The following is an 18960-nucleotide window of genomic DNA, read 5'->3' as shown; positions in this document are numbered from 1 at the left end:
GGGGCTAACAAAGCATGCAGAGAAACATATGGACTACAGTCAGTAATTGTAGAACTACAAAGTGCTCCTATATGGTAAGTGGAGCTAATAAAATAGATAGAGTGTGTAGAAACAAGGAGGTGGTTTTAATGTTATGGCTGATCGGTGTATAAGGTCCAACAGTTGACAGTGCATATTAGAGCAATCTCCAAGCCATGAGTTCAAAGGAATTATCTGCAGACCTCAGAAACAGGATTGTATCAAGGCATAGATCTGGAGAAGGGTACAGAAAAATTGCTGCAGCTTTACAGGTCCCAAAGAGCACAGTGGCCACCATCATTCGTAAATGGATGAAGTTTGGAACCACCAAAAATCTTCCTACACCTGGCCGCCCGGCCAAACTGAGTGATCGGGGAAGACGGGCCTCGGCCAGGGAGGTGAGCAGGAACCTGAGGGTCACTCTGACAGGAGGAAACCAGGCACCGCTCATCACCTGGCTAATGCCAACCCTACAGCATGGTGGTGGTAGCATCATGATGTGGGGATGTTTTTCAGTAGCAGGACCAGGGCGACTAGTCCTGATAGAGGGAAAGATGAATGCAGCTGAGGACACCGTGATCCTTGAAAAAAACCTGCTCCAGAGTGCTCTGGACCTCAGACTGGGGCGAAGGTTTACCTTTTAACATGACCTGAAGCACTTTCCGCCTTGACTGTATGTACGACAAGTAGCTGTAGCCACTCACCGCCACTCTGCCGTCACAGTTTGGAGACTGGCACACTCCATGAATTCTGTCTGGCAAAAGGACATCATCCCAACACGACGGTCCCTGCAAGAAGCAAAATAACAGAGCAGGTGAAAAAAGTACGTGCCTTAAGTTTAGAAGCTCTCTAAATAAAAATTATCAAAACCTTTCAGTACAAAGTTCCTTCCATTAACCTAAAGTGCATATTCTCTTTAACCGTGTAATCTTTAGCCTCCGTCGTCCGTCATTCACACTCGTAACTCGGCTAAATGAAAACGTTCTATCCATCCATAATTGTTTTGGGACAAAACACTGTCTGACCAAGCAAGGCCTGATTAGCATAAGCATTTAAGCATTCTGACAGGAGCCTTATTAAGCCAGAGAAAAGGTTAAGAAAATCATTACTCCTCCACAGCAGACAGGGAAGTGACGGAGGGATGGAGCTAGGGGGTGAGGGATGAATGAATTGGGGGTGAGACGAATCCGGCGTGCTGTGGTGGTGGGACCTGGAGATTACACGAAGACACCTGCTACGAGACAGCAGGGAAAGGTCACATGAACCCCTAGTGCATCGGCTTTAAATACTCACTCACTCACTTATTCACTCACACACTCAACGTTCTCAGCACACTACGTGTTTATTGGTTGGTTGAGGACTTGGGTTAGGATTTGGGTTAGAGTCCTAATCAGACATTACAGGTCACATTAAGGGACTTAAATGCTTTGTTTAAAAGCAGCTCAGATGTGTGCGCAGTACACTGACCCCTTCTTATTTGCCCACACGTTCGGTGATTTGCGCATGAGGCCAGTATTCGCGCGCAGAGCCACGCACTGATCCCTGCGCTCCTCCACTTCCTGTACAGGCACCTCAGGCTACTAACCAAGGTCTTTGCACAGTGTCGAAGAGCCCACCCTCTTATTAGTCGGATCTTTTACCCTCCCAGCAGACTTTAAATGGCCAATTTTTGTCTGCTGCAGGCGCTGCCAATTATGCCCGCTAGAGGGCGTCCAGCCGAACGTTAACAGAGCCGAGGTTCAAACTCGGGACTTAGAATATCAGCATTGGTGTGCTAGCGGAATATCCCGCTGTGATACCTGGGCACCCCTTAACTTGCATTTTAACTGATTTATCTTGGTCTGGGTCGCGGCAGGTGCGGTTCCACCAGAAAATACTGGGTGCAAGGCTGGAATACCCTGCCTACAAGGTGGGTTTGGTGTAAAAAGAAACATGACTACTTTGGAGTAGCAGGATATTTTGTTAATACACCCATGTCACAATTAATTAACCACTACATAATATTGCTGATGTTAAAACCTGCTAGTTTGTATGACCTAAAGTTGGGTTACAACATGATAACACCATTGGGACTCAATAACCACTTTTAATTTGCTTCAACTGTGATGTGTCATATAAACACCACTTAAGAGACACCAGTCGCAGACAAAGTGTGCTGCAACCAAAACTAAGAAGCTGTCACAAAACCTGAGAAAGATCACTTCATTGCACCACGACTTTGTGGGTATACAATTACTGACAGTCACCTACCTGTACCCCATTTATCAATTAACCCCCCCCATAGGATACACATTTTGCATGAATAAAATCAGTGATTTGTTGTAACTGCACATTTACAACAACAGTTAATGTCACTGCAGTGCTAAGAATGGCCCACCACCCAAACATTATCTGGTCAATGAGGGTCCTGTTGGTTCCCTTACCCACCCACTCACTCACTGTTCTCAGCATGCTATGTGTTTATTGGTTGGTTGAGGACTTGGGTTAGAGTCCAAATCAGACTTCGCAGGTGACATTTATACTGACAAACAGGCAAAAAATCCAAATCGTTTTATGTTGATTATAACTGTTGATTTAACCGATGTATTGTGTAGTGTATTCATTTTGTTTTCCACTCTCTTTTCAACTGATTTATCCTGGTCTGGGTCGCGGCAGGCCCGGTTCCACCAGAAAACACTGGGTGCAAGGCTGAAATATCCTGCCTCCAAGATGGGTTTGGCGTAATTGTTGATTCAACCAATGTATTGTGTATTTATCTTGTTTTTCACTCTCTTTTCAACTGATTTATCCTGGTCTGGGTCGCGGCAGGTCCGGTTCCACTACAAACAATGCAACAGATGGGCTACAGTTAGTTACTTGTACAGCCAAAAGGTCAGTGAGGGTATATAATATTAATGACTTACACCGATCAGACATAACATTATGACCACCTCCTTGTTTCTACACTCACTGTCGATATTATCAGCTCCACTTACCATATAGAAGCACTTTGTAGTTCTACAATTACTGACTGTAGTCCATCTGTTTCTCTACATACTTTTTTATTTTCACCCTGTTTTTCAATGGTCAGGACCCACACTGAACCACTACAGAGCAGGTATTATTTAGGTGGTGGGTCACTCTTAGCACTGCAGTGACACTGACATGGTGGTGGTGTGTTAGTGTGTGTTGTGCTGGTATGAGTGGATAAGACACAGCATTGCTGATAGAGTTTTTAAACACCTCACTGTCACTGCTGGACTGAGAATAGTCCACCAACCAAAAATATCCAGCCAACAGTGCCCCGTGTGCAGCATCCTTTTGACCACTAATGAAGGTCTAGAAGATGACCAACTCAAACAGCAGCAATAGATGAGTGATCGTCTCTGACTTTACAACTACAAGGTGAACCAACTAGGTAGGAGTGTCTAATAGAGTGGACAGTAAGTTGGACAAGGTATTCAAAAACTCCATCAGCACTGCTGTGTCTGATCCACTCATACCACCATCTCAGTGTCACTGCAGTGCTGAGAATGATCCACCACCGAAATAATACCTGCTCTGTGGTGGTCCTGTGGGGGTCCTAACCATTGAAGAACAGGGTGAAAGCAGGTTAAAAAGGTATGTAGAGAAACAGATGGACTACAGTCAGTAATTATAGAACTACAAAGTGCTTCTATATGGTTAGTGAAGCTGATAAAATGGACAGTGAGTGTAGAAACCAGGAGGTGGTTTTAATGTTATGGCTGGTCAGTGTATTTTAGAACTACTCAGTGACATAACATGGGTTTGTGTATTGAGATACTGTTACATACAGTTGAATCAAAATAATTCAAACACAATTCCAAATCAGGTTTGTTAGCAAAATGTACAAACTTCCAGCTGTTTGCAATAAACCAATCAAACAAGAGCAAATTAAATAGCTCAAAACAGCCAATATGACACCTGGTTTCTCCAAATTCAACACAAAATGCCATATTTAATGAGTAATACAGTCTCTGAATAGAATCCCTTCTGAGAGCATACATTTGCAAATCAGATGTTGTCTCAAGCACACCTGATACAAATAATCAAGGGTTTAATTAGCTGCATCAGGTCTGGTCATCTAATAACTGGACTGGCTAGAAGTTTGTTGACTGAGATGTTTGATTGCACGTTGGAAATATGGCAAGAGAGTTGTCCAAAAGGTTAAGAGAAGAGATAATTGCCTTGCTCAGACAAGTAAAAGAATACAATAAGAGTTTGAAGAAACTGGAACAAAACTCACCTAATTCACAAGCAACAAAGGGATTGAGAGAACAGTAGAGTGACATCCTGCACTTAAGCACATCTGTAATGCAAAAAGTAGGTATTCTACAGCTTAAACCTTCTGCCTTAGCCCCTCATTTCCTGCCTGTCAAGAGAAATTGCAGAAGCAGGCAGAGCTGGCAGCCGGTGTGTCTAAGAGGATGCACAGAGCCCGCTTCAGCATGAGATTGGCACGGGAAGCGGGCCATGCTGGCACATGGGCAGCGGACAAGCAGTCCCCCAGTGCCAAAGACCACCCTGAGCAGGAAGAAAAAGCAGGTGCAACTTAGCGACTTGTCAGTCAGCCTTTCCGGAGAGCGTCCGGATATAGTGCAGCGGGATGGATGCCCACATGCTGGAGGTGGAGCTCCATACGGAGTGGCAGATAACACCAGCCCCAGGCTGCACACACTTTGACTTACTCACTCAAATGCACACACACAGACCACTGGTGCAGGAGACATGAGTTTGGATTTATGAATTTCATTGCTTATCAACTGCATCCAAAAGTTTTAGACCACATGTTCAAAAATTACTTTGCATATTTTATTACTGCAGGGAAAAACTGTGTCTGTTGCAGAATTATAGGTACCCAAAAACTTCTGTCTCGCAGGACAGTGGTCTAACATGCTAGTACACCACTATGGAGTGTTCAAACTTGCGACCTGGCTGGGAGTCCACATAAACACAACAGTCTAAGTAATTGCATATTGCTGTTTCCTGGTGAGATATGCAATCTCCGGGAATTGGGAGTTGGGGTATGGGGGGGTCACATGGGTCACATGGTTCTTCGTACTTAATATGGCTCTGTGTGGGAACCCAACACTGGCAGGTGATATAAAGCGGCAGAAGATTGGACACCAGTTTGGAGGGCGGTGTGTGGTGCGGCTCTGTGTGATCAGATCGGAGGTTATGCAAGCGGCAGCAAATTTACAATTGGGAATTGGATATGACTGAATTGGAAGATAAAGGAGACAACATCCAGGGAAGAAGGTAAAACATTGCACTGCATTAAGCCAATCTATGCATCCTGAAAGTGGAGCTAAAGGTTATTTAGCTGTGTCCTAAATTACACACTACTGTACTCAATGTGGGCGGCACAGTGGCTCAGTGGGTAGAACTGTCGCCTCACAGCAAGAAGGTGCTGGGTTTGATTCCCAGGTGGAGTGATCTGGGTCCTTTCTGTGTGGATTTTGAATGTTCTCCCCATGTCTGTGTGGGTTTTCCTCCCCCAGTCCAAACACATGCAGTCAGGTTAATTGGAAATACTAAAAGTCCCCCTAGGTATGAGTGTGTGTATGTGTGTTTGTCCTGCAATGGACTGGCAACCTGTCCAGGGTGTTTTCTACCTTTCACCCAGAGAATCGGACCCACAGTGACCCAGACCAGGATACAGCAGTGGTAAAACAGACAGTGAATGAATGAATGTACTACATGTCTTATTAGTGCACTTTAAATGGTATAGTTACACACAATGTAGAACACAGAATGCAGATTTATTATTATTATTAACAAATAATATAAATAATATGTATTGTAAGACACATCATTTTGGGGTGTCGTGAATTGTGAAATAATTTAAAGGGTTGCCATGACCTGTTATTTTGATAAAAAATCAAGATCAACTACGTTTGCTGTGGGCAGCGTCCTGTGACCACTGATGAAGGTCTAGAAGATGACCAACTCAAACAGCATCAATAGATGAGCGGTCATCTCTGACTTTACATCTACAAGGTGGACCAACTAGGTAGGAGTGTCTAATAGAGTGGACAGTGAGTGGACACGGTATTTAAAAACTCCAGCAGCATTGCTGTGTCTTATCCACTATTACCAGCACAACACACACTAACACACCACCACCATGTAATTATTTTACAATGGTAAGGTATTTGCACAAGCTACCAGTGGGTGCAGTGGTAAATTATACTAGCCCACTACCGCTAGGATCCAGGGCTCATATCCCCACTGGTGCTATCATCCGGTTGACCGTCCACTTACAGACATGATTGGTTATGTCTGATGGTGGAGGGACGAGGCTCGGTAACAGATTGGCGTCCTGTCCAGGGTGTGTCATGGCATTACATCCATACCCCTTTTCCACCGACGCGGAACGGGCTCCATTCCGGTTCGAGAACTTAATTTTGAACTGGTTTAGCATTTTTTCACAAAAAACAGGTTCCAAACAGCGCAACTGCGTTCGCAGCTGGCACCACAGAATACTAGTTTTTCAGTGCGTGTTCATCTGTGGGCGTGTCAAGTTGTAGAGGTTCGGGTGCTTTCACATGAGAAGCTGCAAAACCGCTGTGCTGTTGTTTGCTATGGAGCTTCACACTGCACTTCTTTTAAAGTTCACCTGAGTGAATTTTGAGCCAGTTTGCCGCTGATATTTTTAAAGTGCCTCAAAAAAAGTGAACTGTATGATATGATGTGGTAAAAGCGACCCAGACATTACAAAAAACGAAAAATAAAGCTTAACGTGGCTTGTTGTACTAAAACAAAGACTTTCGGCAGTACAGAGCACTTATAACCAATAATAACAGAGAGAAATGTACTGTTCCTATGCTGTACTTTTAGTACATTAAGCCACGTTACCCGAGAAGCTGATTCCCAGAACCCTGAGCTGAATAACCACCACACAATGAAGTACATACAGTGGTGTTCAAAATAATAGCAGTCCAACACCATTAACCTGATAAATCACTGTTTTTAGTAGAAGTGATATTTCTACATAGCAAAAATGTACTTGAAAGTGTAGTAGAGTAATGAAAACAAAACAAACCCAACAGTTAGGACATGCATGCTGCTCATTCTGAGTAATCGAAGCATTGATTGAAAGGGGGTTGTTCAAAATAATAGCAGTGAGGAGTTCAATTGGTGAAGGCATTCATTCTGCAGAGGAACGGGTGTCAATTTTGGCCCTTATTTAATGTAGCAAATGTTGCACATGTTGGTCATAGCACATTTCCTTTTGAAATACTGGGTAAAATGGGTTGTTCCAGACATTGTTCTGATGAACAGCGTACTTTGATTAAAAAGTTGATTGTAGAGAGAAAAAACATACAGAGAAGTGCAGCAAATTATAGCCTGCTCAGCTAAAATGATCTCAAATGCCTTGAAGTGACAACCAAAACCTGAAAGATACGGAAGGAAGCGTGGAACTACTGTTCAATTGGATCGAAGAATAGCCAAAATAGCAAATACTCAGTCAATGATCATCTCCAGAAAGATCAAGGAATATCTAAATTTACCAGTGAGTACAGAAGATGATTAAGTGAAGCCAATTTACCAGCAAGAACTCCTTGCAAAGTCCTGTTGTTAAGAAAAACACGTGTCCTGAATGGGTTAACATTTGCCAAGGAACACATTGACTGGTCCAAAAAGAAATGGCTCAACATTTTGTGGACTGGTGAAAGCAAAATTGTTCTATTTGGGTCTAGTGGCCGTAGACAGTATGTCAGACGACCCCCGAGCACTGAATTCAAGCCAAAGTACACTGTGAAGACGTAAAGCACGGTGGTACAAAATGATGATATGGGATGTTTTTCATACCATGGTGTTACGCCTATTTATCACAGACGAGGGATCATGGATCAATTTAAATATATCAGAATACTTGAGGAGATCATGTTGCCCTATGTCGCAGAAGAAATGTCCTTAAAATGGGTGTTTCAACATGACAATGACCCAAAACATCTTGGTTACAGACAAACAAGATTAAGGTAATTGAGTGACCAGCCCAATCCCCTGACTTTAATCTCATAGAGAACTTGTGGGCTGATATCTGAAACACTTTTTTTTGAGGCAAAACCCAAAATTGCAGAAGAACTGTGTAATGTAGTCTAATCATCCTGGACTGGAATACCTGTTCAGAGGTGCCAGAAGTTGGTTGACTCCATGCAACACAGATCTCGGAAACAATTGTTCTGCCACTAAATATTAGTTCAGTAATTTAAAGTAAAGTGAAACTTCAAAAAAAATTTCATGTTATAGATACATTTTTTTAGAGAAAAATGCTGGCACTGCTATTATTTTGAACAGCCTAATATTCATTTTTCTTAATTTTCTGTAAAGGATGAACACAAACTGACAAAATTTTGTTAATGTTTTGATTTAGAATTGAAAGTGTAGTATTTTCAGTGCATTTGCATTTATGGAAATAAAAGTTAGTTATTATAATGATTTTGTGCTTTATTCGCTTTTTTAAAATCACTGCTTTTTTTTTTTAACACCACTGTACAGCTAAACATAGATATTTGAGGACACTTTTAAAATGGATTTGATGGTTATTTCACACTAATGGATATTCGTGTCGTGGAACTTTAGTGATGCCAAGCCAAGCGCTGAGCAAAGCAGCTATCTGCGCCGAGGGTTGCGGTAAGCGAAGAGCAAAACACTGTCTACGTTATCTTATTACCAATAGCTGATCGATGCTTTTTACATGAAAATGAACAGCACAAATGAAAATCTACACACTCCGCCATCATGTTACTACTTTTCACTTTCATTGCGCAACGCCCACCGTTGATGACGCATGTCTGGCTCCCAAAACTGGTGGAAATGTCCAGTTCTCTAAAAACACCAAGGTTCAAAGAAACCCGAACAGAACCGGTTCAAGAACCAGAGTTCTTTTGGTGAAAAAGTGCTAACAGTGAGTGATTCCGGGGAAAATGAAACCACCATGACCTTGACCAGGATAAAGCAGTGGTAAAACATGAAAATAATGATGGTTTTTCACCTATTTGTTGTTTACTCCTTTTGTGTGTTGTTATGAATTGTAAAACGTAAAGCAGTCTGAACCCATCTGATTGTTGCAGTGACTTGTGTACATACTCGGCTGAGTGTGAGGGTTCCTTGTTTGCAGGTTCGGCATCTCACTCGCAGTTTCCCAGGTTGAATGGCTCTACATTCCGTCTTACAGAAGACATAGAAAGTGCTGAGGGGTTTGGGCTCTGTAAATACAATCATAAACAAAGGAGTATTAAACACACAAATTTATATATATATATATACGTATATATATATATACAGTATATACAGTGAGGAAAATAAGTATTTGATCCCCTGCTGATTTTGTAAGTTTACCCCCTTACAAAGACTTGAACACTCTATAATTTTTTTGGAAGGTTTATTTTAACAGAGCGAGACAGTATATCAACAAAAAATCCAGAAGAAAAACATTAAATAAAAGTTATAAATTAATTTGTATTTAATTAAGGGAAATAAGTATTTGATCCCCTACCAACCAGCAAGAATTCTGACCCCCACAGACCGGTTATGTGCCCATGAGGCACACAAATTAGTCCTGTCCCTGTATAAAAGACTCCTGTCACAGAATCAGTTTCTTCCATTCAAATCTCTCGACCACCATGGGCAAGACCAAAGAGCTATCAAAGGATGTCAGGGACAAGATTGTAGACCTGCACAAGGCTGGAATGGGCTACAAGATTATCGCACCAACAGTGGTCTCTTTCTCACCAAGCATAAAAATTATAGACTGTTCAAGTCTTTGAAACTTATAAAATCAGGAGGGGATCAAATACTTATTTTCCAAACTGTATATATACTGTATACAGGTCCTTCTCAAAAAATTAGCATATTGTGATAAAGTTAATTCTTTTCCATAATGTAATGATAAAAATTAAACTTTCATATATTTTAGATTCATTGCACACCAACTGAAATATTTCAGGTCTTTTATTGTTTTAATACTGATGATTTTGGCATACAGCTCATGAAAACCCCCAAAAAATCTCAAAAAATTAGCATATCATGAAAAGGTTCTCTAAACGAGCTAATAACCTAATCATCTGAATCAACGAATTAACTCTAAACACCTGCAAAAGATTCCTGAGGCTTTTAAAAACTCCCAGCCTGGTTCATTACTCAAAACTGCAATCATGGGTAAGACTGAACGATTTCTGAACGAATAGGCTGTTCCCAGAGTGCTGTATCAAGGCACCTCAGTGGGAAGTCTGTGGGAAGGAAAAAGTGTGGCAGAAAACGCTGCACAACGAGAAGAGGTGACCGGACCCTGAGGAAGATTGTGGAGAAGGGCCGATTCCAGACCTTGGGGGACCTGCGGAAGCAGTGGACTGAGTCTGGAGTAGAAACATCCAGAGCCACCGTGCACAGGCGTGTGCAGGAAATGGGCTACAGGTGCCGCATTCCCCAGGTCAAGCCACTTTTGAACCAGAAACAGCGGCAGAAGCGCCTGACCTGGGCTACAGAGAAGCAGCACTGGACTGTTGCTCAGTGGTCCAAAGTACTGTTTTCGGATGAAAGCAAATTTTGCATGTCATTCGGAAATCAAGGTGCCAGAGTCTGGAGGAAGACTGGGGAGAAGGAAATGCCAAAATGCCTGAAGTCAAGTGTCAAGTACCCACAGTCAGTGATGGTCTGGGGTGCCATGTCAGCTGCTGGTGTTGGTCCACTGTGTTTTATCAAGGGCAGGGTCAATGCAGCTAGCTATCAGGAGATTTTGGAGCACTTCATGCTTCCATCTGCTGAAAAGCTTTATGGAGATGAAGATTTCATTTTTCAGCACGACCTGGCACCTGCTCACAGTGCCAAAACCACTGGTGAATGGTTTACTGACCATGGTATTACTGTGCTCAATTGGCCTGCCAACTCTCCTGACCTGAACCCCATAGAGAATCTGTGGGATATTGTGAAGAGAAAGTTGAGAGACACAAGACCCAACACTCTGTTGAGCTTAAGGCCGCTATCGAAGCATCCTGGGCCTCCATAACACCTCAGCAGTGCCACAGGCTGATTGCCTCCATGCCACGCCGCATTGAAGCAGTCATTTCTGCAAAAGGATTCCCGACCAAGTATTGAGTGCATAACTGAACATAATTATTTGAAGGTTGACTTTTTTTGTATTAAAAACACTTTTCTTTTATTGGTCGGATGAAATATGCTAATTTTTTGAGATAGGAATTTTGCGTTTTCATGAGCTGTATGCCAAAATCATCAGTATTAAAACAATAAAAGACCTGAAATATTTCAGTTGGTGTGCAATGAATCTAAAATATATGAAAGTTTAATTTTTATCATTACATTATGGAAAATAATGAACTTTATCACAATATGCTAATTTTTTGAGAAGGACCTGTATATACTGTATATATATAGTTTTTTTTTAATAATTTCTCCCACTTTTTTCCCCCAATTTTCTCCCCTAATCTAGTCGTGTCCAATTACCCTGAATGCGTCCTCTATATATATAGTGGGGTCAAAAAGTATTTAGTCAGCCACTGATTGTGCAGGTTCTCCTACTTAGAAAGATGAGAGGGGTCTGTAATTTTCATCATAGGTACACTTCAACTATGAGAGACAAAATGAGAAAAAAAAAATCCAATAAATCACATTGTAGGATTTTTAAAGAATTTATTTGTAAATTATGGTGGAAAATAAGTATTTGGTCAATAACAAACAAGCAAGATTTCTGGCTCTCACAGACCTGTAACTTCTTCTTTAAGAAGCTCTTCTGTCCTCCACTCGTTACCTGTATTAATGGCACCTGTTTGACCTCGTTATCTGTATAAAAGACACCTGTCCACAGCCTCAAACAGTCAAACTCCAAACTCAACCATGGACAAGACCAAAGAGCTGTCCAAGGACACCAGGAAGAAAATTGTAGACCTGCACCAGGCTGGGAAGAGTGAATCTACGTACAATAGGCAAGCAGGTTGGTGTGAATAAATCAACTGTGGGAGCAATTGTAAGAAAATGGAAGACATACAAGACCATTGATAATCTCCTTTGGGGTCAAGATCTCATCCCGTGGGGTCAAAATGATCATGAGAACGGTGAGCAAAAATCCCAGAACTACACGGAGGGACCTGATGAATGACCTGCAGAGAGCTGGGACCAAAGTAACAAAGGCTACCATCAGTAACACACTATGCCGAGAGGGACTCAAATCCTGCAGTGCCAGGCGTGTCCCCCTGCTTAAGCCAGTACATGTCCAGGCCCGTCTGAAGTTTGTCAGACAGCATATGGATAATCCAGAAGAGGATTGGGAGAATATCATGTGGTCAGATGAAACCAAAATGGAACTTTTTGGTAAAAACTCAACTCGTCGTGTTTGAAGGAAGAAGAAGAACCCAAGAACACCATACCTACTGTGAAGCATGGGGGTGGAAACATCATGCTTTGGGGCTGTTTTTCTGCAAAGGGGACAGGACGACTGATCCGTGTTAAGGGAAGAATGAACGGGGCCATGTATCGTGAGATTTTAAGCCAAAACCTCCTTCCATCAGTGAGAGCACTGAAGATGGAACGTGGCTGGGTCTTCCAGCATGACAATGATCCCAAACACACCGCTCGGGCAACGAAGGAGTGGCTCCGTAAAAAGCATTTCAAGGTCCTGAAGTGGCCTAGCCAGTCTCCAGACCTCAACCCCATAGAAAATTTGTGGAGTCCGTGTTGCCCAGCGACAGCCCCAAAACATCACTGCTCTAGAGCAGATCTGCATGGAGTAATGGGCCAAAATACCAGCTACAGTGTGTGCAAACCTGGTGAAGACTTACAGGAAACGTTTGACCTCTGTCATTGCCAACAAAGGTTATGTTACAAAGTATTGAGTTGAAATTTTGTTATTGACCAAATACTTATTTTCCACCATAATTTACAAATAAATTCTTTAAAAATCCTACAATGTGATTTCCTGTTTTTTTGTTTTCTCATTATGTCTCTCATAGTTGAAGTGTACCTATGATGAAAATTACAGACCTCTCTCATCTTTCTAAGTAGGAGAACCTGCACAATCAGTGGCTGACTAAATACTTTTTGACCCCACTGTATATATATATACAGTGTATCACAAAAGTGAGTACACCCCTCACATTTCTGCTGATATTTAAGTATATCTTTTCATGGGACAACACTGACAAAATGACACTTTGACACAATGAAAAGTAGTCTGTGTGCAGCTTATATAACAGTGTAAATTTATTCCTCCCTCAAAATAACTCAATATACAGCCATTAATGTCTAAACCACCGGCAACAAAAGTGAGTACACCCCTTAGTGAAAGTTCCTGAAGTGTCAATATTTTGTGTGGCCACCATTATTTCCCAGAACTGCCTTAACTCTCCTGGGCATGGAGTTTACCAGAGCTTCACAGGTTGCCACTGGAATGCTTTTCCACTCCTCCATGACGACATCACGGAGCTGGCGGATATTCGAGACTTTGCGCTCCTCCACCTTTCGCTTGAGGATGCCCCAAAGATGTTCTATTGGGTTTAGGTCTGGAGACATGCTTGGCCAGTCCATCACCTTTACCCTCAGCCTCTTCAATAAAGCAGTGGTCGTCTTAGAGGTGTGTTTGGGGTCATTATCATGCTGGAACACTGCCCTGCGACCCAGTTTCCGGAGGGAGGGGATCATGCTCTGCTTCAGTATTTCACAGTACATATTGGAGTTCATGTGTCCCTCAATGAAATGTAACTCCCCAACACCTGCTGCACTCATGCAGCCCCAGACCATGGCATTCCCACCACCATGCTTGACTGTAGGCATGACACACTTATCTTTGTACTCCTCACCTGATTGCTGCCACACATGCTTGAGACCATCTGAACCAAACAAATTAATCTTGGTCTCATCAGACCATAGGACATGGTTCCAGTAATCCATGTCCTTTGTTGACATGTCTTCAGCAAACTGTTTGCGGGCTTTCTTGTGTAGAGACTTCAGAAGAGGCTTCCTTCTGGGGTGACAGCCATGCAGACCAATTTGATGTAGTGTGCGGCGTATGGTCTGAGCACTGACAGGCTGACCCCCCACCTTTTCAATCTCTGCAGCAATGCTGGCAGCACTCCTGCGCCTATCTTTCAAAGACAGCAGTTGGCTGTGACGCTGAGCACGTGCACTCAGCTTCTTTGGACGACCAACGCGAGGTCTGTTCTGAGTGGACCCTGCTCTTTTAAAACGCTGGATGATCTTGGCCACTGTGCTGCAGCTCAGTTTCAGGGTGTTGGCAATCTTCTTGTAGCCTTGGCCATCTTCATGTAGCGCAACAATTCGTCTTTTAAGATCCTCAGAGAGTTCTTTGCCATGAGGTGCCATGTTAGAACTTTCAGTGACCAGTATGAGAGAGTGTGAGAGCTGTACTACTAATTTGAACACACCTGCTCCCTATGCACACCTGAGACCTAGTAACACTAACAAATCACATGACATTTTGGGAGGGAAAATGACAAGCAGTGCTCAATTTGGACATTTAGGGGTGTAGTCTCTTAGGGGTGTACTCACTTTTGTTGCCGGTGGTTTAGACATTAATGGCTGTATATTGAGTTATTTTGAGGGAAGAATAAATTTACACTGTTATATAAGCTGCACACAGACTACTTTTCATTGTGTCAAAGTGTCATTTTGTCAGTGTTGTCCCATGAAAAGATATACTTAAATATCTGCAGAAATGTGAGGGGTGTACTCACTTTTGTGATACACTGTATATATAAGGGTCTGATTCGACCCTTCACCACTGACTGAGGGCACCTCTCAACTGACATATGCCCCCTCTGGCAAGTACAATTAGTAAACACTGCATTTTTCACCTGCACGAGTCGAGTTCATACACCGACGGGCACTGTGTATGGAGGGCCACACCCCCATCAGCATTATTCCTCAGCCCTGTGCAGGAGCCATCAGTCAGCCAGCAGGGGCCGCAGTTGAACAACAGCCAATCATTGTTCATGCAGCTGCCCAACCCAATCGGAAAGGCAGAGCTGAGATTCGATACGATGTATTCGAAACCCCAACTCTGGTGCGCTAGCGTACTTTACCGCTGCGCCACCTGAGCGGCCCTAAACATATATATATATATATATTAATGGATTGGGCGGCGCGGTGACTCAGTGGGTAGCACTGTCACCTCACAGCAAAAAGGTCCTGGGTTCAATCCCCAGGTGGGGCGGTCTGGGTTCTTTCTGTGTGGAGTTTGCATGTTCTGTGTTTTCCTCCAGGAGCTCCGGTTTCCTCTCACAGTCCAAAGACATGCAAGTGAGGTGAATTGGAGATACTAACTTGTCCATGACTGTGTTTGACATTAAACTTGTGAACTGATGAATCTTGTGTAACCAGTAACTACCGTTTCTGTCATGAATGTAACCAAAGTGTGTAAACATGACATAATCCTAATGAATAAATATTAATAGATAAGCCTTGTTTATCCTGTTCAGACTCAACACTAAAAACTGAAGTCATTCCACCCAAAGAAAAAAAAAACAATACATGAAGAGCAGCACTTCAGGCATGCCTGCATTCCCAATCACTATTGTGAAGTCCAGATTCATTCAGAGATAGCTTTCGCTTTGTTTTCCTGTCTGTGACGGCCATTGTGAGTTTGAAATGCAGAGCGGATTATTGCTGAGTAGTGACAAGGACGAGGTGAATCCTCCAGCCCCAAGCTAAGGACAAAAGAGCTGTAGATCCAATTAGCCAGGGAAAAAAAAGCAAGTAAAAATCTTTATGGTAAATGAAATGGAGGACACGTCCTGTCGGCCTGTCCCGGCCTCGTCTGATTCACATACACAAACGTACCTGGGTGCGGCGTTTTCATTAGAGCTAAAAGCTCAGCACGCAGAAGAGCGATGCTGCACCTTGACACGATACTCAATAAATTCAGCGGAGAGGAGTTTTATGAAGCATGCCCCGTCTAATTTATGATTTTGTTTAAAGTGGACTCTATTATGCTAAGGCAGGGCCGAGGAGGGTTGGATGAAAGGGGTCATGTGATTGGGTGGAGTAGCGCAAGGCTGGAGGGGTGATGAGGCGGAGAGAGAGGAAGGACAAACATAGGACATGATAGTTAATGCATTGCACAGTGCAAAATGGGGAAAAGCATCATTTAGCCACTGAAATAGACAAATGAGGGATGTGGAATGCGGCAAAAGGCGGCAGGATAGCGAAGAGCAGAAAAACACTTGCAGGCAGCGTGCCAAACGTCATTTTATCAAATTTGATTTATTTAACTTCTCAGAAAACACACTGAGAGCCAGATGTGTAAGGATGACAAGGCGTCACTGCAATCTTTATTTATCTTGTGTCTGATATGTAACTCATTGCTCATACTGTACCTGAAACGTCTATTTAAACTGTGCTCGGTCAATTGTGTTAGAATTATTTAATAAATTAAATTATTTATTAAAATATTTATTATTTATTTTATTATTAATTATTTAAATTATTTATTGGCCGCTCAGGTGGCGCAGCGGTAAAGTACGCTAGCTCACCAGAGTTGGGGTTTCGAATACATCGTATCGAATCTCAGCTCTGCCTTCCCGACTAGGCTGGGCGGCACTATGAACAACGATTGGCTGTTGTTCAGGGTTAGAGGGTAAGAAAGTCGGATCATAGGTCCTGCAGCCCCTGCTGGCTGACTGGTGGCGCCTGCACAGGGCTGAGGAATAATTCTGATGGGGGTGTGGCCCTCCATACACAGTGCCCGTCAAGTGTATGAACTTGACTAGCGCAGGTGAAAAATGCACTATCTGTACAAAGTTGTTGAGAGGCGTCCTCAGTCAGCGGTGAAGGGTCGAATCAGTATAGAGGACGCATTCAGGGTAATTGGACACGACTAGACTGGGGGATAAAAATTGGGGGAAAAAAGAGGGGAAAAAATATAAATTAAAAAACAATGATTATTTTTTTATTTTTTTTTATTTCTCCCACTTTAGTGCATCCAGTTTGTGCCTGATTGGGGAGGACGAGGCTTTTGGTGTGGTCCCTGGAGAGGTGCTGGTGTCAACTGCCCAGTCAGAGGCCATGGCCTTTACGTCTCTACTGGCAAGACGTCTTATTTTGTTAAACTGAAAATAGGCTACCCCTCCTACACATAGACAGTGGATGATGGAGGTGATGGCACACTTAAAACTCGAGAAGCTAAAATACTCGATTAGGGGATCCACCCAAACACTGGTGACTAGAACTGTAATCTCTGTAGAATACAATTGACAATCTCTGTGATTTCTTTTTTTTTGTGTGTGTCTGTAATTTATTCTACGTATGTACAGTGTATCACAAAAGTGAGTACACCCCTCACATTTCTGCAGATATTTAAGTATATCTTTTCATGGGACAACACTGATAAAATGACACTTTGACACAATGAAAAGTACTCTGTGTGCAGCTTATATAACAGTGTAAATTTATTCATCCCTCAAAATAACTCAATATACAGCCATTAATGTCTAAACCACCGGCAACAAAAGTGAGTACACCCCTAAGAGACTACACCCCTAAATGTCCAAATTGAGCACTGCTTGTCATTTTCCCTCCAAAATGTCATGTGATTTGTTAGTGTTACTAGGTCTCAGGTGTGCATAGGGAGCAGGTGTGTTCAATTTAGTAGTACAGCTCTCACACTCTCTCATACTGGTCACTGAAAGTTCCAACATGGCACCTCATGGCAAAGAACTCTCTGAGAATCTTAAAAGACGAATTGTTGCGCTACATGAAGATGGCCAAGGCTACAAGAAGATTGCCAACACCCTGAAACTGAGCTGCAGCACAGTGGCCAAGATCATCCAGCATTTTAAAAGAGCAGGGTCCACTCAGAACAGACCTCGCATTGGTCGTCCAAAGAAGCTGAGTGCACGTGCTCAGCGTCACATCCAACTGCTGTCTTTGAAAGATAGGCGCAGGAGTGCTGTCAGCATTGCTGCAGAGATTGAAAAGGTGGGGGGTCAGCCTGTCAGTGCTCAGACCATACGCCGCACACTACATCAAATTGGTCTGCATGGCTGTCACCCCAGAAGGAAGCCTCTTCTGAAGTCTCTACACAAGAAAGCCCGCAAACAGTTTGCTGAAGACATGTCAACAAAGGACATGGATTACTGGAACCATGTCCTATGGTCTGATGAGACCAAGATTAATTTGTTTGGTTCAGATGGTCTCAAGCATGTGTGGCGGCAATCAGGTGAGGAGTACAAAGATAAGTGTGTCATGCCTACAGTCAAGCATGGTGGTGGGAATGCCATGGCATGAGTGCAGCAGGTGTTGGGGAGTTACATTTCATTGAGGGACACATGAACTCCAATATGCACTGTGAAATACTGAAGCAGAGCATGATCCCCTCCCTCTGGAAACTGGGTCGCAGGGCAGTGTTCCAGCATGATAATGACCCCAAACACACCTCTAACACGACCACTGCTTTATTGAAGAGGCTGAGGGTAAAGGTGATGGACTGGCCAAGCATGTCTCCAGACCTAAACCCAATAGAACATCTTTGGGGCATCCTCAAGCGGAAGGTGGAGGAGCGCAAAGTCTCGAATATCCGCCAGCTCCGTGATGTCGTCATGGAGGAGTGGAAAAGCATTCCAGTGGCAACCTGTGAAGCTCTGGTAAACTCCATGCCCAGGAGAGTTAAGGCAGTTCTGGGAAATAATGGTGGCCACACAAAATATTGACACTTCAGGAACTTTCACTAAGGGGTGTACTCACTTTTGTTGCCGGTGGTTTAGACATTAATGGCTGTATATTGAGTTATTTTGAGGGAAGAATAAATTTACACTGTTATATAAGCTGCACACAGACTACTTTTCATTGTGTCAAAGTGTCATTTTGTCAGTGTTGTCCCATGAAAAGATATACTTAAATATCTGCAGAAATGTGAGGGGTGTACTCACTTTTGTGATATACTGTATGTATGCTGGTAGGGGGGATTTG

General features: G+C 43.0%; 1 protein-coding gene across 2 annotated transcripts in view; it reads right to left on the bottom strand.

Moving 5' to 3' along the window:
* The window catches only part of prkn (parkin RBR E3 ubiquitin protein ligase), a 182388-nt gene that overhangs the window by 75744 nt on the left and 87684 nt on the right, over positions 1 to 18960 (bottom strand). For both annotated transcript variants that reach the window (XM_062995011.1, XM_062995010.1), the window contains exons 4-5: positions 9115 to 9233; positions 723 to 806 (exon numbers count right to left, since the gene is read on the bottom strand). In XM_062995011.1, the coding sequence (XP_062851081.1) occupies positions 723 to 806; positions 9115 to 9233 (203 nt within the window). The remainder of the gene's footprint in view (positions 1 to 722; positions 807 to 9114; positions 9234 to 18960) is intronic.

This window comes from Trichomycterus rosablanca, chromosome 5 (genome assembly GCF_030014385.1).
Source record: "Trichomycterus rosablanca isolate fTriRos1 chromosome 5, fTriRos1.hap1, whole genome shotgun sequence".
NCBI classification, from domain to species: domain Eukaryota; kingdom Metazoa; phylum Chordata; class Actinopteri; order Siluriformes; family Trichomycteridae; genus Trichomycterus; species Trichomycterus rosablanca.
This window is presented reverse-complemented; position numbering and strand designations above follow the sequence as displayed.